Source organism: Antennarius striatus, chromosome 21 (assembly GCF_040054535.1).
Source record: "Antennarius striatus isolate MH-2024 chromosome 21, ASM4005453v1, whole genome shotgun sequence".
Classification (NCBI taxonomy): domain Eukaryota; kingdom Metazoa; phylum Chordata; class Actinopteri; order Lophiiformes; family Antennariidae; genus Antennarius; species Antennarius striatus.
Genome location: NC_090796.1, coordinates 12,360,062 through 12,381,810, shown reverse-complemented (window position 1 = coordinate 12,381,810; position 21,749 = coordinate 12,360,062). Strand labels below are relative to the sequence as shown.

At 41.1% G+C, this 21,749-nt stretch overlaps 2 protein-coding genes and 1 long non-coding RNA gene across 7 annotated transcripts; 2 read left to right on the top strand and 1 right to left on the bottom strand.

Moving 5' to 3' along the window:
* Positions 1-413: 413 nt before the first annotated feature.
* Positions 414-9,613, top strand: grnb (granulin b). The gene is made up of 16 exons (XM_068305200.1): positions 414-535; positions 826-893; positions 1,590-1,730; positions 2,037-2,177; positions 3,251-3,364; positions 3,574-3,715; positions 3,868-3,977; positions 4,342-4,471; positions 4,567-4,658; positions 4,952-5,099; positions 5,426-5,523; positions 5,718-5,951; positions 6,042-6,278; positions 7,556-7,801; positions 7,957-8,214; positions 8,752-9,613. The coding sequence occupies exons 2-16, from the start codon at positions 891-893 to the stop codon at positions 8,881-8,883; spliced, it is 2,226 nt and encodes a 741-aa protein (XP_068161301.1). The 5' UTR covers positions 414-535; positions 826-890; the 3' UTR covers positions 8,884-9,613.
* Positions 9,614-12,062: 2,449 nt separating this feature from the next.
* LOC137588069 (mitogen-activated protein kinase kinase kinase 14) lies at positions 12,063-20,845 on the top strand. Of its 2 annotated transcripts, XM_068304825.1 has the most exons (15): positions 12,063-12,175; positions 14,141-14,425; positions 14,550-14,625; positions 14,726-14,877; positions 16,115-16,249; positions 16,387-16,516; positions 16,646-16,774; positions 17,370-17,474; positions 17,679-17,842; positions 17,940-18,090; positions 18,217-18,786; positions 19,294-19,400; positions 19,485-19,605; positions 19,691-19,791; positions 20,062-20,845. In XM_068304825.1, exons 4-15 carry the CDS (start codon positions 14,764-14,766, stop codon positions 20,224-20,226), a joined length of 1,992 nt encoding a protein of 663 aa, XP_068160926.1. In that variant the 5' UTR covers positions 12,063-12,175; positions 14,141-14,425; positions 14,550-14,625; positions 14,726-14,763; the 3' UTR covers positions 20,227-20,845. The 2 variants fall into 2 exon arrangements, with proteins under 2 accessions (XP_068160926.1, XP_068160925.1); XM_068304824.1 differs by lacking the exons at positions 12,063-12,175; positions 14,141-14,425; positions 14,550-14,625; positions 14,726-14,877 and adding an exon at positions 14,885-15,578.
* On the bottom strand, positions 16,064-21,729 carry LOC137588071 (uncharacterized). 4 transcript variants are annotated; one of them, XR_011034011.1, is made up of 7 exons: positions 21,645-21,729; positions 20,140-20,214; positions 19,494-19,531; positions 19,300-19,408; positions 18,820-18,884; positions 18,603-18,716; positions 16,064-16,203 (listed from the first exon to the last, which is right to left on the bottom strand). It is a non-coding gene; the product is annotated as an uncharacterized lncRNA (long non-coding RNA). The 4 variants fall into 4 exon arrangements; XR_011034012.1 differs by having other exon boundaries at positions 18,820-19,408; positions 19,494-19,617; XR_011034013.1 differs by having other exon boundaries at positions 18,820-19,408; positions 19,494-19,594.
* Between the last annotated feature and the right edge of the window lie 20 nt (positions 21,730-21,749).

Genomic DNA, 21,749 nt, shown 5'->3' with positions numbered 1-21,749 from the left:
GATGATGATGATGATGATGATGATGATGATGATGATGATGATGGGTTCTATGATGTCTCTGAGGCAAGAACGTGCAGTGATGTGTTATCAGTCTGCTGATGGCCAAGTGGCACTGCTCCTCCGACAGGTGAAGTTGTGTATTCATGGCTGCTTGAATGATGATCTGGGAATTACTTACCGAAGATGCCAGCAATATATACCCCCAGAAATGTTGAAATTAATGTCACATCAAAAAAGGTTGTTGGTTTTTTTTGTTTTGTTTTTCTGTCTCGGCCCCAAAGTGAGAATTCTGACCTCCTTGGAAATGAAAAAAAAAAAAAAGTTTCAGGTGACCAGAATCCACTTCCGTAATATACTCTCGCGATAACTGCAGCGTGATATTCCTGGAAGCGCAAGTCGCAGTCACGTGGTCATGTGTCATGTGACCATTGAAGATTGAAGTACGTGCAAGGTCTTCTTCTGTTTAAAGCCCTGAATGATAGGGAAATTAGAACATTCGTGTGACAACTTGGACTAATTGCACTAGATTTACCTGGTAAGTAACATACGGTTTATTGTCATTTAATGGAACATATCAGACAAAAGTCATTCAAACAGGCTAGCTTGATGGTTAGCCACGTAGCTTTCTAAGCTAACTTGTTTTTGTCTTCAGTGAACACTTTTACAAAATCACTTCTGACGCTTCATTGTTTATTTTGTTCAGACATTTGATCTGTGTCGCGTCGTGTGTTTTTTTTGTGTCGATGTACTTAATTTACGTTGCAGTATTGCTTAGGGTTCATTCTCAGTACTATGACTAATGACATTTTTTATTATTTTTTTTAGAACACAAGAGGAGTATGCCGCACTGTGCCTTTTGTTGACTCCTTCCTCATTCCACTTTCGCAATCATGGTACAGTAATGGTGTTTGACCGGTGTTTTAAAGATGCCTGATTAATTTCAGTCATCCTAAGGAGCTCAAATTGTGGCTTTGATCCTTTGAAAATTATGGTAAAAATAAAATTTTTTGGGGGGGATTGCTGCTGGTGTTGAGCCCGAAAGACATTTGAAGACACCGTCTCAATGCTCTTTATTTTTTGTTTAGATGTTTGATGTTTAGACCTCAAATAAAGCTGTCACACAGCTGAGTTGTTTCCACAAGATCATTAAACGTCTTATATGTCTTCAGAAAATGCTCTTAATCAATAAATCTACTGGAGTGTCAATGTGTCAGCGTAAAATTATAGATTCCTTGTCAGTTATGACAGAAAACCTGATTTTTGTTTATCAGCTCATACATTAGGTAACTTTACTGCCAGCATTTGATAGTTATTATTTCAGACATTAAATGCCTCAAATGTGAACATTATGGATGTATAAAAGGGACATGAACTTACACAAACTGCAAGGATTTCAACCGGTTTAGTGTTGAAATCCACTTTATCATTTGGAATGCTTGCTGAACCCACTTTCTGTTTGTCGCCTCTGATAACTGATCTTTGTCTCAATCTGTAAATGAAGTCAGAAACTAAGAAGGTCAGAATTTTTTTTAGAACAAATCAAGATCTTTCCATATTGTCAGATTAGATTGTATTCTTTTTTCTTGCAGACTCTACATATGGGAATCCTGTTTCTGGCTCTGCTGGGCCTGAGCACAGCGCTGGTCTGTCCTGATGGAGGCATGTGTGAGGACCGAAGTACCTGCTGCAGGAACACTGTTGGAGGATATGGATGCTGTCCTTTACAACATGTGAGTTCCTGGTCAATTGAAACGTGATCTGATTGACAGCCAAAAATTACAGAATACAAGAGGCCTGTAAAAATAAAATAACATCAATTGAAGTGTATATATATAATGAAAATATGAAAAATAGGTTGCTATTATAATCATAAGACTTACCTGCTTAGCTGTCTGAAATCGGGACCGGTCTACTGAGGGAAGAAAGTTGATATCAGATGGCAGGAATTTATTTCTCTCCTCTTTGTGTTGAAATTTCATGGAGTTTGAGCAGCTGTAATTCATTGGACTTTTTTCCCCCTCAAAATTTGACTGTAGGCTGAGTGTTGTTCGGACCACCTACACTGCTGCTACGAAGGGACGGTTTGTGATCTTGTCCATTCCAAGTGTGTCAATAAGACTGTTTCTCTTCCCTGGCTGAGACGAGTTCCTACCAAGCAATCCCAGCTTATCCCTCTGGTAAATTGTCATGTCAAGGACGTTTGTCATTGTTAGATATTAGTATTCATCTTTTATAACCTCTTTTGATGTTATTTCTCTTTTTCTCATCACCTTTCAGTAGTTCTACATCATCCAGTAGACATTAAATAAATAACTGAAGGTTGTAGTTATCAAATCCAGTTATTAGAGTTATGAAATTTCATTGCATTTTTCGCTAGTTCATCAGAGAACAAACCTATAGAAAGTTTTTATAGACCTTTGCTTTTTAATGTCTTTACTTCAGAACCTCTGTCAGGGTAATACACAAATAACATACACTACTTTCTTTTTTATCCTCCCTCATAAACTTATGAAAATCATCAATATTACTTTTATCATTGCCAATTGATTTTTGAATTGTTTTCTGCATTATGAAAGTAGTGCAAAATTTATATCATAGTGTTCTAAAATACCATGCGTTCTTTTCAAATGGAGTGTTTTGCACAACCCAGAGGCCAAAACCCTAAAATAGTATTTGTTGTCACAAGTACTGTATTTATTGTTCTACCATTTAAACTCCGATTTGGAAAGAAGCCCATAGTTCAGTCTGGAAAATGTGAAAAGATTCTGGTTTTATGCAACAGTGAAATTGTTTCTTGTCTGGAGGTATATGGTGGGAGGAAAGACAGCTATTTTTTTTTCATTAGATAGAAATGTGGTGTCTTGCTCAATGTTATTACAGTACTGTTAAGAAAATGAACAGTTGAACTTTTTTTTTTTTTTAAAGATCTGTGACTCACAAACATTTGACCCTTTGCTCAAAAGATGAGATGAGATGAACATAGAATCAATTTAACAATCCATTTCAGTTCTTGGACTTTGGCCTGGATTTAATGTTGCAATCCCTAATCAACTAGCAAGCCTGACTTCGTCTTGTTCCGTTAAACTTTCCAGTGGATAAACACCTATGACAAACATTATAAAATCTTTTTTAAATTCTGAATTAATGACTTTTTCCACATTCATGACCAATCAAATCAAGTCTGCCACTGAGGTTATGTTGTCTGCTGCTGTCATTGGTATGCATGGACTGTCATATGTGATGGTTCCAGCCCAGGGAGAGAGTGAAGGCAATCATTTGTCCGGACCAAGAGTCCGAGTGTCCGGATGAGACGACTTGCTGCCAGCTTCCCGATGGCTCCTGGGGCTGTTGTCCGTTAGCTAAGGTAAAACAACCACCCCCAAGCCACTCACCACAAAACCATATCACATGATCTAATAGACACATCTTGTGATAGATTGAAGTTCAAGGTTGACTTTACTGCCTCACAAGTTTCATATAATTTTTAAAAATATTTTTTTGACCTATTATCATAAAATGTATTTATTGACTGAAGACTCTTTCTGACCATCTGATTAATCTTCTCCCCTACAGGCGGTGTGTTGTGAGGATAAGCTCCACTGTTGTCCCGAGGGAACACTGTGTGATACTGCTCACTCAGAGTGTTTGTCTGCCTCACTTCAGTCCAGCCCTATGCTGCAGAAGCTGCCCTCCAGAAGGAGGGGGAATGTCTCATGTATGTTCTCATGTCACTTTTTTTTTTGAAAAATTATTTGTAAAGAAAAGATGTTATTTGTCAAAACTGTTTTTTAATGTCTGTTTACTTTATGTGCCGATAATATTGTGTCAATAATGACAGACCATGGTTATCTCTTCATGTTCGTGCAGCTTCTACAAGCACATCAGTGTCTTGTCCTGGTGGAAAAAGCAGCTGCCCAGATACTTTTACCTGCTGCCTGCTGAAAAGTGGAGATTATGGCTGCTGCCCTTACCCAGAGGTATACATGACTGCAATTTTGTTTGCCAGACACACCTGATCAGTGATAATAAATTCTTAAATGTGAGAATTTATATATTTTTAAATTTTTTAGAGATTTGATAATCAGAACTTATATCTTGGAAGTTGTCTTGAAGAAATTCCAATTTCCATTTTATTTAATGTTTGCAAATTTTATTCTATAAAATTTGCAAATTTGTTGCAGTGAAATTTGGGGGAGTTGCATAAGATGATAAACTCTTGCTTCTAATGTAGAAATACTCGGACTGGACAGAAACATGAAGGCGTGTGCCTGGAAAAATGGATCCAAAATATCAAATCTTATTTTCTTAATCTGCTGTGTTTGATGTGTCAATCATGTGCAGGCCATGTGCTGCAGCGATCTCATCCACTGCTGCCCTGCCAACACAATGTGTGACCTCGAGCATGGAATCTGCAAATCTGGGGAGACGTCTCTGCCATTGCTTAAGAAGATTCCTGCTGCACCCAAGGATGGTAAGCAGTTTGCTGGTATAAAACAGTGTTGTAATGAAATAAACAAGGGACATGTGGTCATGTGATGTGATTTATTTATTTTTTTGTTCTGTCAGTTCTGTGTCCAGACAAAGCAATGTCTTGTCCCGATGAGACCACATGCTGCCTGATATCTACAAGCATGTACGGCTGCTGTCCAATGCCTGATGTAAGTAACCTAAAGTAAAAACAAAAAAAATCAAATCAAAAACACGTGAACATGGTGGTACAAAATAGAAAAAGTGATTTGTCAAATTTTTAACTCACAAACCTAAAACCATAACAGTTTTTTATTAACAAATACCTGGTTAACTTAAGCAATCCCAATAAATTGAACATTATGGGGAAGCTGTACCAGCAGAGAAACAGTGCGATGGGACAGAGGATCGTGTTTTCTTGTCTCTACTGGAGTAACAAACAATTTTTGTAATGACAATTAAATAATTAACTCTTTTCTTCTAGGCTGTCTGTTGTACAGACTTAATCCACTGCTGTCCTTCAGGCACAAAGTGTGACTTGACTCTCAGTGCATGTGTGTCCACCCGGGAAGAGGCCAGCAAGGCCGTGAAGATACCTGCTGCTGCCACGGCAATGGTGGCAGCACAGAGAGGTCAGGCATCAGAAAACTTTTGTGTGTCTAAGGCTGCATGAAATCATATGTGATCTGTTTCCTGGACAGGAAACAGAGTTAAATTCATTATCACTAAATCTATTACTGTACTTAATTTATCAAGTAATAAATTATAAATAATCAATTTACTTCTTAAATGTCCAATAATAATAGGAGTTTAGCATTCATTAGCTCCTTTCATACCTACCCAACTCTTGACTTTCAAGTGACAATGTAGGAAATGAAGGTCCTGGATTTGTCAAGAACATTCAGATAAAGCCGAGCTGCATATGCACCAATACTATTTTTTCCTGTTTATCTCTCAGTGGGTTCTGTTCGCTGCAATGAGTCGGTGGTCTGTGCTGATGGAAACACCTGCTGTGAATTGTCAGGAGGAGAATGGGCCTGTTGTCCGCTACCAGAGGTACCGATGCACTGATCTGTATGAATCACACAGATTCTGTCCAGCTGTGTGGGATTAACAGGACAGCTCTTGATTCATCTTCTGTCTGCATATTTTAGTAGTTTAGTAGTTTTCCTTGGGATTTTGGTTCAGGGTTGTTTCAGTTGTGGAAAAATGTACATATATTGTAGCTTGTCTGTTTTGCTTCCCTGCAGGCCATGTGTTGTGCGGACCACTTGCACTGTTGTCCACATGGGACCGTTTGTAATCTGAAGACCTCCACTTGTGATGATCCCTCCGGCAACGCCATGATGCCCTGGTTTAACAAAACGCCTGCCATCCCTTCACCGATCAGTAACAGCAAGTGTGACAAATCTACCTCATGCCCTGGGAAGTCCACCTGCTGCAAATCAGCAAGTGGACAATGGGCCTGCTGCCCCCTGCCTCAGGTAATGCAGAGCTGATGATACCACAACAAGATGATGGATTCTGAAAAAATACAGGTTTATACAAGTTTATGCGTTGCATGTTCCTGCCAGGCTGTGTGCTGTGATGATCACATCCACTGCTGTGAACACGGAACCGTCTGTAACCTGGAGTCTGAAACCTGCGATGACCCGTCAGGTCTCCGACCATCCCTCCAGTGGGTGGCCAAGGTGCCTGCTGTGACCTCAGAGATGCAGAGTGAGAAATGTGACAAGCAGACAATGTGTCCACGAGGCTCCACCTGCTGTAAAAAAGACACTGGGCTGTGGGCCTGCTGTCCTTTACCTCAGGTCAGTGTCTTCCTCAGCTGTAATCTTCAGTGGGAACAGGTTCAACTGCAATGCATTCCAAACACACCTGCAATCGCACAATGTTCGACAGTGTGTTTTGTTCACATTGGTTGCAACAGTCATGCAAGTGAGGCCACAGAGCTTCTTCAAAAACGAAAAGGAACACTGTTGTCTATTATTCTGCCTACCATTAACTTCTGCCATCACTGCAGCTAGAAATCTATTGTATTTTTCTAGTTAAAAATAAGAAGAGGAATGGACAGGTGAAGGCAAACAAAAGACTGAAGACTACTGTATGCTGGAATGCATGTAGTTCTTTGATTAAGTATCGAAAATATAAGATCATTCATCTTGCGAACTGCTTTAACCACCATAGCAGGTGAGGGAGAGCAAGAGCCTATCCCAGCTGGTTTAGGGCGTAAGGCGTAGCAAACTCTGGGCGTGACATCAGTGCGCCGCAGAGCCACACATAAACAGACAACCATGCACGCTCACACTCACACTCACACTACTGGCAATTTGGAGCGGCCAATTAACCTGAAGCGCATGTTTTTGGAGGTGGGAGGAAGCCAGAGAACCCAGAGAGAACCCACACAGACACGGGGAAAACATGCAAACTCCGCACAGAGCGGGACTTGAACTGCCTTGCTGCGCGGCGACAGCACTACCCACTGCACCACCGTGCCGCCCATGGAAGATCATAAAAGAGCATAAAAACTAAAAGACATTAATAAAACTTTCAAGGAGCATTTCAGTTCCACCCAGTAAGAACATAAAAGTTAGTTTCACAGCTAATGTTGACTTTAAACTGCAATTAAACTTAGACCACATAAATGCCAACATGCAACATCATCTTGGTGGAAATACGTCTGATCCAGCTAATTAAAGTAGCTCCATGCTGTTTATGTCTTGTTTCACTTGTCAAAAAAGCTGCTGAAATCTTTCGTGTTCTGGCACAAAAGTGTCTAATTTAGACGTAGTTGTGTGAGTGTTTCACAAGTCGGAATAATATCAAGATTAATTTGGCCTGTTTTTTTTTAATTATCTGGCATAAAGATGGCAGACAGCAGTGTGAGTCATGGCTCATTTACACCTTACTGGCTTATTTCCATGAAAAGGGTAGCTGAGATTAATGGTTCCTATTTATTTGAAGCTGTAAAATAAAGGTGATTTGTCAAGAACATAATTTTTGTAATTTAGACACTCAAACCTATTAGTGTCATAAAATGAGATGTCAACAGACGAGGAGGAACAGTTTGGTCTCTCTCACTTTCCAGGCCGTGTGCTGTAACGATCACGAGCACTGCTGCCCTGATGGCTACACATGTAATGTGGCTGAACAGACCTGCGACAAGGCTGGTGTCCTGAGCCTGCCCTGGGTGGAGAAGATCCCAGCCCTGAGCGCCCTGACCGGACTGAGCGCTGTGACGGACATTAAATGTGACGACAAAACCAGCTGCCCGTCAGGAACGACCTGCTGTAAGCTGCCGACCGGAGCGTGGGGCTGCTGTCCTTTAGTTAAGGTTTGTACACCGCAGACTTCACCCCATGTAAGGTCTTTTTATTCTCTGTAAGCAAGCGTATTTAGAAAATCTGGCAAAGTGCAACGGAAACATTTTCTTGAAATATTTTGCTATATTTGGAAGGAGATTTGACTATTCTGCTTTTGTCTTCTCAGGCGGTTTGCTGTGAGGATCACACTCACTGCTGTCCTCAGGCCTACACCTGCAACATGCAGAGCGGGACATGCGAGAAGAAGAAACGCCATGTGCCCATTGTCACCCTCCTTCAGAGCAAAGTAGTACAGTCCGAGCCCGGAGACGACAAAGGCGATGCGTATGTAGCATGTGACGGCACGGGGGAGTTTCTCTGCCCCAAGGAAAACACATGCTGCAAGATCTCAGCCTCAGCGTGGGCCTGCTGTCCTTCACCAAGGGTGGGTTCACACGAGCGTTTAGTGTTGCTTAATTGTCTTGTAGGTAACAAGGATTTAATGATAATTAGATTTAGTTCTTCTTACGCCTCTGTTCGACAACATGATCTAAAGGTTCCCTGTCTTCTGTCTCATGCTGAAATTCCCTTTAGATTTTATCAGCTTCATTAGTCCTTACATCTAAATTGTTTTCCTCAAATGCTCAGGGAAACTGAGATGGATTAAATCAATATGATTTAATAAAATATACATTGGAAGATTCAAATAAGTCTCAGCTCAATCAAATTTAAATTTTCCAGTAGCGCTAGCTTTACACAACTTGTTACCTAGTGGTCTGATTTACATCATGCTGCAATCAGCTTTGGCCTTTAGCTTCGTTTGCAAAAGTAAATTAAGGCTTAAAGTCAAAATGAAACCTGATCCAGGAGGAGGAGGCAATGTTTGAGTCAAAGCTATGTGCTTCTGATTTTGTGATAGTCAAAAATTATAGAATGAAACTCCTGAACGACTGAATCTAACTGCATCTCCTTCCTCCGGCAGGCCGTCTGCTGCGCAGACTCAAAGCGCTGCTGTCCTGCAGGACACTCCTGTGACCTCCGGTCTGGAGGTTGCACTCTGCAGAGCCGCTTGACCTGGGACACTTTTTTCAGAAGACATAAAGAAAGACTTTAAATCCACAAAGTCGCCGTAGCTCATTTTGTCCGTGGATGACAAGTTCTTTATTCCCATTACTCACTGTTAAATTTCCTCAACTCTGGAAGAACATTAAACTACATTTTTGTGCCCCTGAGTGTTCCAGGGGAGGGGCCTTGGCACAAGGAACACATGTCTGCTTCAATCATCTGTCATTAATGAAGTCCTTTGCTATGAATTTCAAAATGTTGCCTTGAAGTGAAAAACAATGCGCAGGGGTTTTTATTTGTGTGTGTTTTTCACTGAAAACGTAACTCATCATCATCATCATCACACCTACTTCTTTGAAATAAGAATGACAACGATACAACACTGAAAGTACAGGAAGGACTGAAAGTAAAAATTTGGAGTGTGTTTCTAAAAAATGTTTTCATTTCTCTTAACAACAGATATTAAGTGATCAAAACAAAGTCCATCCATATTTTGTTTTTCTCAATTAATGCACGTTTGGTACTTGAATCAAACCACAAAGTGAGAGTTTGTATTGATGAAGGAATTCAATGTTGCCCAGTGTGTTTTAGAGATTAACTCATTGTCAGTTTTGGTCTTTTCTTTTTATTGACAGTAAGAAAAATGGATACTTCTGCAATGGGTTTGGTGGTTTTTTGGCTTTTTCTGGGAGTGATTGTCCTGTGTTGGTTTTCTAAATGAAAAAGAAAATTGTAATTTGATAAAATAAACTCATCAAGGTTGTTTTTTTTTTTCTGGAGTAGATCTGTGGCTCTTTGATTTTATGCAACACTTTGCATTTTGTGATTTTTTATTACAATCGTTACAGCTTAAAGCATTTTCACTGATCATACCAAAACCCTTGAGTCAGTGTTCCCATTCTGGGTTTGTCTGAGATTCCCTGGCATCTCAGGAATGGTGATAGAAGATAGAAATAACGTGTTTCTTCTCTCATTCAGTCCTGTGATGAAGAATTTGAGTTTGGAACAGTTCAGATTTGATTTCTCTGAACGGTATATTTTGAGACAAACAAGGTTTGCTCAGTGATCGGAGAACATAAAACAAACTCTTGAGTCGGATCTATTTGTTGGGACTTTAAAATACAACCAATCTCATTGGCGGAACTTCGCAAACATGACGGCACTTTCATGACTGTCTTAATTAAAGCGTAATAAACTGTCAAGACTGGACCCATTCTGGTGTAAACTGTTTTAACATATGTTCACAATCAACACCGTGTTGTCACCACTACTTTTATACACTCATTTTGCTTCCGTGGTATTTTTTCTGCCCTCTTTGCATTTCATTGAGGGTGGGGGGTGCTGAAGGCGTGTAAAGACTTGAGTGAAATCAAGTTCTCCACCCATCAGTTTGGTCAGAGTGATAATTAAATTTATTGAGGTCATCCTTGAACTTTGGCAGGAGGTGCAGACGTTCACTGGAGGGGCCCACACATACTTCCGTTGCCCCCGCTCCCCCGCCCCCCTCCACCGCCACCTTCCTCGTTGTCAGAATGTTGTTATGACGACCTGGGTAAACATAAGATAGCTGAGAGGAGACACAACTGTGGGGTGGTGGTGTCCCACTTTACTGTCAGCTTGGTAGGGGAGTGTTGCCGGGCTGCTGGAGCAGCTTTCCTTCATCATCTGCCCCCTACTGGTCACAAACAGACATGGCGGCTCTTCTGCTTGAGTTGCAAACAAAAGCCAGCACATGCTGCTTCTCCTGGAAATGAGGTCAGATGGTCCAGTCCAGTTAACATATAATGGTGTTTTGTTGGAAATAATTTGCAAGGAAGTAGCTGATCCGGTGATCACCATCCTTCATCACCAAACAGTGAGTGAAAGAGATGTTGATAAAAACAAACATTAAAAGTCTGAAGTTTATAGTTTATATTGATTTAACTAATACAATAGTTGAATGTACAGCTTGTGACAGAAACTGTGACCCCCTTCACCTCTTTGAGACTTTTCACGTCTATGTATAGCAGACTTGTCTTACCAACAGCACAGAGAGAAAGAAGTGGTAAAAACCCACTGACGTGTTAGTAAATTTCCTTCTCAGCCCCACTATTGGTTGGCCACTGATCCCATTCACATGTTGCCAGGGAGAGGGACCCTCCACCCTAAATCACACACGCACACACATAGAACATTTCTACACTCCCTTCTCTGGTATTTTTCCAATTCCCACAGGAATGTATAAATTTGGGTCTCTGTTGGGGACAACAAATGTGTTGGTGGACAGGAAGCGGAACTGATCGATTGACCAACTGTTGATTTATCATTGGTTATTATTATTTTTCATATTACTATGTACTATTTGAGTTTATTCTTATTGCAGTTCATGACGTCAGAACAAAGTTAAGATTGACTGTATTTGAAATTGGTTAGCATAAACTTAAAAATGATACTTTATATCTAAATTTGGTCCAAAAATTATAACATATATTTATTTTTCCTGATATCCTCTATTGTCTTAACAATTTTACAAGAATATGTGGACCAATTAACTACAAACAAAGGTACTACAATCTACAAAGGTTTTTTATATCTGGTAGATTCTAATCCGGTTTGGACAGATATTGGTGCGCTGAAATTGGTTTGGGTCAGGAGGAACGGATTTTAACTGGTTTACACTAGTCATAATCTTTTTTTTTTTTTTAAAAGTAAAGCCAAAAACTGATCAAAAACTAAGTTCCTTAATTGTACATACTGTACATCCATGTGGAAACATCCAGTCACAGCTCTCCCTTAAAATAAATCAGTGTTTAACTCATACCAAGATTTTATGTACATTCAAAATGTGTTGCTGCAATAATTACATCAATAGCACATTTAACTAAGATATACTAATTAACTACAGTTTTGAAATGACTGTTTCTCAATAGCTTGTACTTGTTATTAGATGTTACACTAATTGAATGCATGAAATTACTATAGATCATTGTCTGATTCAAATCAAAATAATAAGGATAAAAAATATAAATCATAAAATGAAATTGTCATCATGAAGTGGCTGAGATACAGGACCTGGGTGTCAGTGTTGGCATCTAATGTATGCATCCAGAGTTTTTGGAGGCGACTGTGTGTGGGTGGTGGGTCAGAAGGACTGAGGTGTAAGAACTCATAATTCACACACGGCCAACCAATCACCAGAGCCTGCGGGGGCAGAAAGCCGGTAGGTTACACTTGGACACCCACGACACAGTGCAAACAGTGAGAAGGAGAGTCAGGAAACTTTTGTTCTCTTTCTTCAAGATCACCGGAGCGACTTCACCTGAACTCGATACAAGACAGGAGCAGCTGATCGACCATCTGAGGTATTGTGCTCCTTGGGTGCAGAGTTTCACCTTGCTGGAACTTAAAACCACACCGTCAGCCTGGGTTTGTTTTACTGGAGGTGTTTTCTGTCTCAGACAGTGGTGGCAGAAGTACGTCTGATTCTGATACATGAGTAAAAGTAATGACTTAAAAATACTGGCACAAACTTAAAGCATCAAAGTGCTTGTATCAGTTACACAGTTATTTTAATGTACTTCAAATACATGGAGTCCATTTAAATACTTCACATTCTATTAAGTAAATGTAACTGCGTCCCGCATCATTTAAACCACATCAGATCTCTTCAGAGAAAAGTGAGTTAAAAGAAGCTTAAAGTTATATATTCAAAGTGCAATTATGTCAATTATACCTCACAGCATTACTTGTGTATTTGTACTCAGACCAGTTAGTAACAAGGGAAGGGGCTGTATTGCAAACAGGAAGTGTTGCTAGCGGTGCACCATGGGATGAGTGGCATTTACCAGTGTTTGGATGATGAAATTAGCGGTCAATATATCCTGAGGAGATTTATTAAAACATGATAAAGGTGTTACTTTTGTACTTGTGAAATCAAATTATAGTTTGAAACAGTTGCCTTATCTTTTAGAAATGTCTTCCGCTCAGGTGCAGATATTTGTAATGTTTCTGTCAGTGTTATGTCCTATAGGTTCTCAGTTATCCAGGCCATGGTTATCCAAAGCTGTTTAAATCAATCCACTGGACTTTAAGACAGTTTCTTGAAGACTTTTTGCCCCTCATCCAAGAGACTTCTTCAGTTCTGAAGTCTCTTGGATAAGAAGTCTTTTGGATGAGAGGCAAAACGTCTTCAAGAAACATCTTTAAAGTCCAATGGATTGCTTCAAACAGCTTTGGGTTGCTGTCTGTTTTTGGCGTTGTCAGTCGTTATGTGACACAAACACTATTATATGATAACTCATCCACCCTCCAGGATGTGTTTGCGGGCTTCACGACTGTCTTTATGTGGAAGTGTGAGTGTTTTGATCCCCCAGTTTCTGCTGTCGACATGGAGAGTGTCAAGGAAGAGAGACTCCGACAGCTGGTCGCCCTCAGTGGAAAGCATGCGGCTGCTTCTCTGCGTGCCAAATCTCTGCATGCTATTTATACTCACCTTGCCAGGCTCACTACTGGTATCCACTCATTTATGCCCAACCCAGGGCCAATGCCAACACATCAAAATGTCACTTTTACATTAGCTGTTTAATTTAGCTCTTTATGCTGTAGAATAGATCATTTGAAACTATTTTCAACTCTCCAAAAATGAGGGGTGGGTGGGGTCATCGCCAAGTCAGATAGGAAGACAAATCATCACACCTACTGTCAGTTTCAAGTTATCAGTTCACCTTTACTGTATTCTTTTGATAGTGGGGGAGGGGCTGGAGAACCCAGAGGTATGATGCCTCACCTACAACAGACCATTGACATGTGAGCCTCTGAGGTGATGCTAACACAAGTGATCAGGGTCAATGATACCACATGGAGGTCAAGTTCAAGACCTCAAGACTAGGCAGCCCAACTCATGACTCAATGAGTCACACATAGATACTGGTGTGCATGGTCAAAGCAAAACTGGTAACGAAGGTGAGGTCATAGGAGCTTTAGGGGATAAGACCCCCAAGATGGAAGAGTGTCTCAAGCGTTTTCAAGGAGCAGCATATGAGGTCTGTGTATAGGAGTTCAGTTGTAGAAGCAGCCAAAATGGTGTGCAGAACCCTTAAACCCCTCTCAGGAAGATGATTGAAGAACAAATGGGTGGAAGAAGCAACATTAATGGTCACAATCACAGCTGAAGTTTTCAACATAGTGCTTTTCTTGTTTTTTCGTCATGCCACTGTTAGTCAGTTGGCCTCATGCCGGACTGGACGTTACAACATCTGACTCCCAAAATGCAGCACAAATGATGTGTTTTAATAATTTTACAAAACTTTGTTCATCTTCTTTTCCAGTGATCCCGGTGTAGATACACACAAACAGTGACAGAGACATGGCCATACCACGGATGTTTAATCCCAACACACCATTTGTCATAGTTGCTGGAGGAGAAGGACTCTCATTTCATGATAAGGAGGACACCAGCCAAGGATGTGAGGAGGAACGGGAGTCGCTGGTTCAAGCCATCGCACCCCATCTGAGTCGGGCGATGCAACACGGCACAGCCAAACATGTGATTGAAGAGGGGCGTAAAGTGTCCATGGAGGACCTACGAGTGTCCATAGTGGCACAAGCAGAGAGTAAGGTTACCGTTCTCCCTCCTTTTAAATGTTGATAAATGTAAGAAAGTAGACAATTTACAGGCCATATATGGTATCTAGTTGTATTATAGGATGTTTACGTCTTCATATTTGTCTGTGCCAGGAGAAGATTTCCAGGAGTTCAGCCCCACTGACACACAGTGCCCTTACACAAGCTCTCAGATGCTCAGAAGGCACAGGTACCTCAGAATATGATTCCAAACTGCCGTCATCATGTGTTGTGAAATGCTTTATGGGAAGGCACCAGTTTCCACATGCCACATATCATCTAATTTGCAGGTCTTACAGCAAAGAAACTACATTCACGAGTGACACCGATGAGGAGTCAGATGTGGCCATCAAACTCCCTCAACGCCACCTCCCGAGGAAACAACGCTGGAAAATTGGAAGACACAGGACAGAGGGAGGGGAGGAGCCACCAATTATCCAAGGTCTCTGGGTGCAGGAGATTGATTGGCTGAAATCAGCAGAAAGAGAGATGAGCTCATCTGTTGAGATCATACCACCACCTCCTCAGTTTACGGACTCAGTGTCGCACTCCTGCAGACATGGAGACCTGCAGTTCTCCTTATATGAGGGCTGCAGCTGTGCAGATGTGTGTAAGTGTATCGAAGTAATTGAAGATGCACCACAGTTAGAGGACCAAGACAGATCACGGTGCACAATGTACAACACTGATGACAGAGGAGGGTCAGACTCGGATTGTGGCCTGGAATGGGACTCTGAATCTGTTTGCACACAGGAAAGTGAGTCAGACTCATCCTGCTGTGTAGAAGATGGCGTGCAACCACCAGATAACTTTGGAGTTGAAGCCAGAATGTCAGATTTGACCTTTGACCTGATGCTTGTGTCTGGTTTTGACCCCGCCTCTCATGGTGACCGGGATTCTGGATCTGCAGGGCGTGGGCAAAGCCTGCTAGGAATGTCAGACTCCACCTATGCCCTAAATGCTATGAACGCATCTCAGGATGCCGTCGGTTTTGCTGACATGAGTGAGGCTGACAAAGTTTTAGGCCTCCTCAGAGGGAAAGTGACACAGATGCCAAAGCCACCCATTTCACCAGTCTTCAGAGATTTAATAAAAGAGTGGAAGACCAGCAAATCTCTCAATGAAGGACTCCTATTTCATTATGTAAGACATTCATATCCAGTCTATATACGTATATGAACTATTTTCTTTTTGGGCCTGTAATAACTGCATACGTCTTAAGCCTTTTAGAAGCCATGAACACCAAACTCTACTGTTCATGAGTTTCCACACAGCATCCAGCCATGACACAATAAAAATTACACTAATCTGGTATTATACATAATAAATAATAAAAAAAAGAAGAAGTAAGGCATGACCTTTAAAAAGGTCATGCTCCAAAAATTCTGGACCCTTAAATTGCCACAACCAATACCATCAAATGAATGTAGAGTTTGGGCTAAACAAGCAGGTGAAGTACAAAGCAGAACCCAAAAGATGTTTCCTGAAATTTTTTTTATTTGGGACTATTATACAAATTTTTATTTGGTAATTTGGAGGCAGCAAAACAAGGCAGCTTTGAAGAACTCAGATTCATTGTTCATTCAGTGATCACAAATCACCTGCTACGATGTCACAGAGTGTATTTACAGTTTATAAATGATGCTTCGATCTTCGATCTCTTCTTTTGGGCCCCTCAGCAACTCCAGCCCAGCAGGTCTCAGTACAGGGAGGGAGAGGAGTACAGCATTCTTCATCACATACAGAATGGCTCATATGGTGATGTATTCTGTGTTCGGGACAAAAGGACTGGATTCAAATGTGCTGCCAAGAGGGTAAGCCAGGAAATTGTGAGTCATTTTTAACAAAAAAATTATTTGCACATGCAACACCCTAAGCTTTTTAAACACTGTTATCCTCAACACAAGAACTGTGAATTCATTTTAAGCTATTGAAATGTGACTGCTTTCAGATTCCACTGAGTCACTTCAGCACCGAGGAGGTGAGCACGTGGAGCGCTCTCCGATCTCCTCATGTTGTTGAACTCTTTGGGGCTGTGAGGGAGGGGCTCAATATGATGCTCTTTATGGACCTGAAGCCAGGTAAACTTTCTTCACCAGCAACAACAAATAACAGTGACAAATTGTTGATATTTTCACATTCATCCTTTGAAATGTAAGGTAGAAATAGTCCTTATACTTCTTTATTTATTTATTTAAAAACCTCCTCAGCATGTTTGGCCCAGCTTCTAAAGGAGACCAACTCTTTACCTGAGGATTTGGCTCTGCATTACCTACATCAGTCGTTAGGGGCACTAGAACACCTGCACCACAGAAATGTCCTTCACTTGGATGTCAAAGGTATACTGATATTGAGATGATTATCTCAGTTAATTAATTTTCTTATTTGTTATCAGGTAGAAAGTTTTGAATAGATTTTGAAATGTAGTTTACTGACCACTGCACTTATTTGCGAGTAACAATCCTGCTTCCCTCACCAACTAGTGACAGAAAAATGTGTGTTCCCTTCCCTGTGCTGCATTGACTAGCACTGAATGGCCACATAACATCACAAGTAAATGAAATTAACAGTTCAGCTAATCTTTTTGCTGATGGTTCTACCATCACCCCCAAATCCCCAGTAATCCCTGCTGAGAGGTCTGATTAGAAAGGCGTCCCCGCCATTTGGGCCCTTCTATTACCCTCACTGTGAGCAGGTCCACTCAACCAACAAATATCCCTTCAAGCTGTCTCATTATATTAGATGTGAAGTCCATATGCTTTATTTCTGAATGTTTGCTTGCCTTGTAGAAAGTTGCATGGGCTTCAGTCCTCTATGTTCCCGTCAATGTGACAGACACTAGCAGCTCCCTGATTTCTCAGTCAACTGCTTTATAATGAGCACCAAAGGAAAACAAGCTGTCTCACTCAATCCCGTGTGTTGATTTTATTCCAGTTGACAATGTGCTGCTGTCTGCAGACTGCAGGGACACATTCCTCTGCGACTTTGGTCTCTCAGAAATATTAGATGACAATGGACGAAGGACCAAGGCGATCAGGGGTGAGTCTAAAAACGTCAACCACTAAAGTGCTACACTTTTGAACAGACTGCTTTTAAATTTATTGTTTACCATTTCTAATTTCATGATAACATGTAAACATAATAAAATGACAAATGATCACTGAGAGCCAATCGTAACAAAAGCTAACTTAGTCAAGAGGCAAAAAAACTAAATCTACGTAATTCACTGTTTCTGGATAATAGGAGCTACCTTCCCCGGCACAGAGACTCACATGGCCCCCGAAGTGGCAAGAGGAGATCAACTCTGTGCCAAGGCTGACGTGTGGAGCAGCTGTTGTATGCTACTGCACATGCTCAATGGATGTCATCCGTGGATACGTTATTACTCTCATCCGCTGTGTCTCCAGGTGAGTCACCCTATCATAGTGGGAAGGTGCAACGATTTCACCCAGAAGGAGAGGGAACCACAACAATGAACTCTCACTTTTGTCATTTGTTTGTCAGATAGTCAATGAGCCGCCTCCTCTATGGGAAGTGCCATCCAACTGTAACAATTTCACAGCCAAAGTATTCAGAGCTGGACTTCAGAAAGACCCGGAGAGACGAGCATCGGCGCAAGAGCTCAGGAGGAAAACCACCAAAGCCCTCAGAGCAGGTGGATGGGTCACCTAATCGATAGTATAGTAGATACTTAAAAGTACTTAAAACATATAGCAGAACAAAATAAAGCAAATTTTTTAGGGATGAAGTTTGGATTTTGACATGAACGCTTGGTCCACAGTTGGAGGTCTAAGTCCACAGTCTCTCAAAGGTGCTTGGGAGACTCTGTATCGTGGCAAGAACTATAATGAAGACACCTCCTGCTCTTTGTCGCCTGTTCCCACCCCAACCAAACCACGCACAGCCAATTCAGCACCAACAATGTACTGGGTAAGCCCCTGGAGAACCACAGCAATTGATGAAGACAGTACTGACTGGAGAGATGGTGACTCAGACCAGGTCTCTGAATGGGAAACAGATTCCTTGACAAGAGAATGGGAGTCTCCAAAATCACTACAAGAAGATTATGCTTCAGATGAAAAAGACTGGAACCTCTGGTCTGACTCAGACATCGATATATACATGGGTGAGGAGGAATACATTCAGGAAATGTGGAAGAAAACTGACAAGGATTATGAAGGGGATATGGAAGAGGAAGGAGATGAAGACGATGAGGAAGAGGAGCGGGACTCTTCTGTGTCTACAGAGTATCTCCATGCTCTCAGAGGCATTTTCCCTTTGCTGCAAAAAGGCCAAATGACAAAAGAGAATTCATGGGGATCAGAACCAGAGTTGGAATACCTCAGAGACGGTGAGTCAGCCGGTGAAACATGCTCTTACTTACCAATTTGTCGACTTGATTCGTGTCCAGTTCTTTCATCAGCTGCAGCTCACAAGCTGAAATGGTTCCTGTAATGAAGTGCAGATGAGTGCACTCTGATTTTGCTACAGTATTATTCTGAGTTTTGCCTCTGTGTTGTGTGAACATTTTTTATGGTTATTTCCAGATTTAGTCTTTAAATGGGAGCTGCACTCATTACTATAATAAATCTTGGGGATTACATTGTGATTACAGTCGCATGAATCCATTAGTGGATTCAAAGGAGGCAGCCTGAAGTCTGATAAATTGTTGACGTGAGTGTGGGGTAAAGTGCCTCACATATTGATCCCTCAGATTGAGAAAGTGATCCATCCAAAGACGGTCTAAAACCACTGAAGCAATGAACAAGATAATGTGTGACATTTTGCGATGTTTAGTGGAAAAAGCATATTTTTTAGAGCTGTGGAAAAAAATTGATAACGTATTGTCACTTGTTAGATATACCAATTGGCATCACATTCCAAACCCCATCCCCTGAACCTCGAGATGACCCTCCGTCTTGTTTCAGCTGCTCTGACACGTCACAGATCGATGCCTCAGAAAAGGTACACATCTACATACACAGGTGTGGAGTCAGGCAATAAATCAAATTCCTGAAATAAAAATAAAATATCCTGTTGATATTTAAGGACTCTGACCATTCATCGGATGATCTGAGCTCCGGAGTCTTCTCCTCCTGCAACAGCCAGACAGACGGACATTTGGAGTGGTTAGTGTCAGGAAATCAGCCAACCTCCAACTGCTTTGATGGTGAGGACAGATCTGTATCACAGTTATATACTGGTTGACTTATTTCTTCAAAGGATTTTTTTTACTGTGTTATTGTGTGTTGCAGGTATTGACATCTGGATTGAGAATGTGCAGGGCGAGTGTCTGAGGATTCGTGAACGTCGACAGGTCAAAGTGGGCCACGTTGCCATAGGGATCAGTGATCAGGTAAGAGATAGGTGATTGGTTGATTGAATGTTTTAATATCATAATTATAGAAATATGTATATTTATTTTTTTACATAAATTGAAAGAAGTCTTTATCATGATGAAATGGGGCAAAAAATTCGATTCCAATTTGAGGTGATCCAATAAACAAAAAAAGATTAAGATCATGAAAAACAGTGCCAACTTTTTGGTACTTAATGTTCTGCACACATTTCAGGCATTGATTTTGAAGCAACCAAACCAAAATGAATGATCTCATCTGTCATCCAGATTTCAGGGAAAGCTTTCACATTGGAGACCCTGGACAGGAAGATGATCTCCTTTGAACAGGAGATCAGAGAGTCTTGCCTGTGGCTCCGCTGTGTTCCCGCTCCTGATAGATGTCAGCGCTGGAGGTGGAGAGTCAGAGACGGCAAGCTGGAACTTCGAGAATAAGACATTTTTGCTACTATTTCATGTTTGCACAAACTTAAAACATTTGTTGTTCCAGAGCAATGTGTACTGAACATGTGAACACAGTGGATGTGCTGCTGATATGACTGATGAGATTTATAGTTGATTTTATATTTGTAAATATGACTTTTCTATATCAGATATTTTTTTTCCAATTTTGCCAAATATGGACAGTGTCCATATTCTGTATGTGGTTTCACTGTGATCTGGAAACTCTACTTTGACATGTCGCTTGGTGCATATTAAGCTTTAGTGTGAGTGACAATGATATGCCTGAAGACTTTAATACTTGAATGCCACTGACCTTCTACATCTAGAAAATAAATGATTTCTCAGGTGAACAAGGTGCTTTTCTCTGCTTGTTTATTGCCTCCTTCATTCACCTTGTTCTCCACCTTCTGACACTCAGAAGGAGAATGTTGTAGTGTGGAGACGTGACCATATTTCAAGGAATCAAACTGCATGATTTGACCACACATTTGGGGCGGCAGCAGTTCAGTAGGCTGGGTCTTGGGCTGGGGACCGGACGAAGGTTGGTTCAAGACCAAAAAGTTTGGAATGTGAACTGGCAATGGAGAAGTGCCAGTTCATCTCCTGAGCACTGCCGAGGTGCCCTTGCCGAGGCGCAACACAAAGGAGCTACCTGCCGCTCGACCTCTTACTGTATGTGTATTATATATATATATATATATATATATATATATATATATATATATATATATATTCATCCAAAGATCTACCCTTACGCTCCTTGAAGGTCGAATCAGAAGCAAATAGACATCTCTTTAGGGAAGAAAGTCCAGTCACTTCTGGTCCACTCTTCGGGTATTACAATGAGCAGTGATGAATAAGAATCTACAAGCATCTACCCTTTCACAAAACGTTTTTCAAAATGTCTTGCAGCCAAGCAAACTGACAATTCAAAGGGGATGACAGAAAACCAATGGCTTTTAAGTTCCACTTCAGTCACCTGGCTTCAGATAACCCTAGCCTGAGCATTTTTAAAAAAAATGTCTAACACTGGTGTCAAGTGACGATGCCCGGCTCACAGTCAGTGATCCATTTCATTCTGACTGTTGCACATTGAACAGGGCTGACGTCCGGCCTATGTGTACTTCTTCCTCACATGAATGGGGAAGTAACTTTTTTGTGCTTTAGGCAGGAAAGTACCATCTTGTTCAAACAGGGGAAATACATGCTATTTTTGTGAGATCACAACTATGTATTGCATACGCCCAAGCCCTAAACAAACAGAACACATCACCGTTTGTCCTCATTGATATATTGGTGAGAAACAATCCAGTATTTGTAACAAATGACACCTGTCGTTCTTGGTTAAATTAGGATTATAGTGTCAAGACATCTATCATTGAAAAGAAAACGAATCCAACCAGTCTTACCACTGTGAGTGAAACTTGAATAAACTCGTGTGCTGTTCACTTCCTCGACATTTTGTGCAATGTGCACACAAGGGTCTGCCGACACTGTGATTGGACAGCATAATA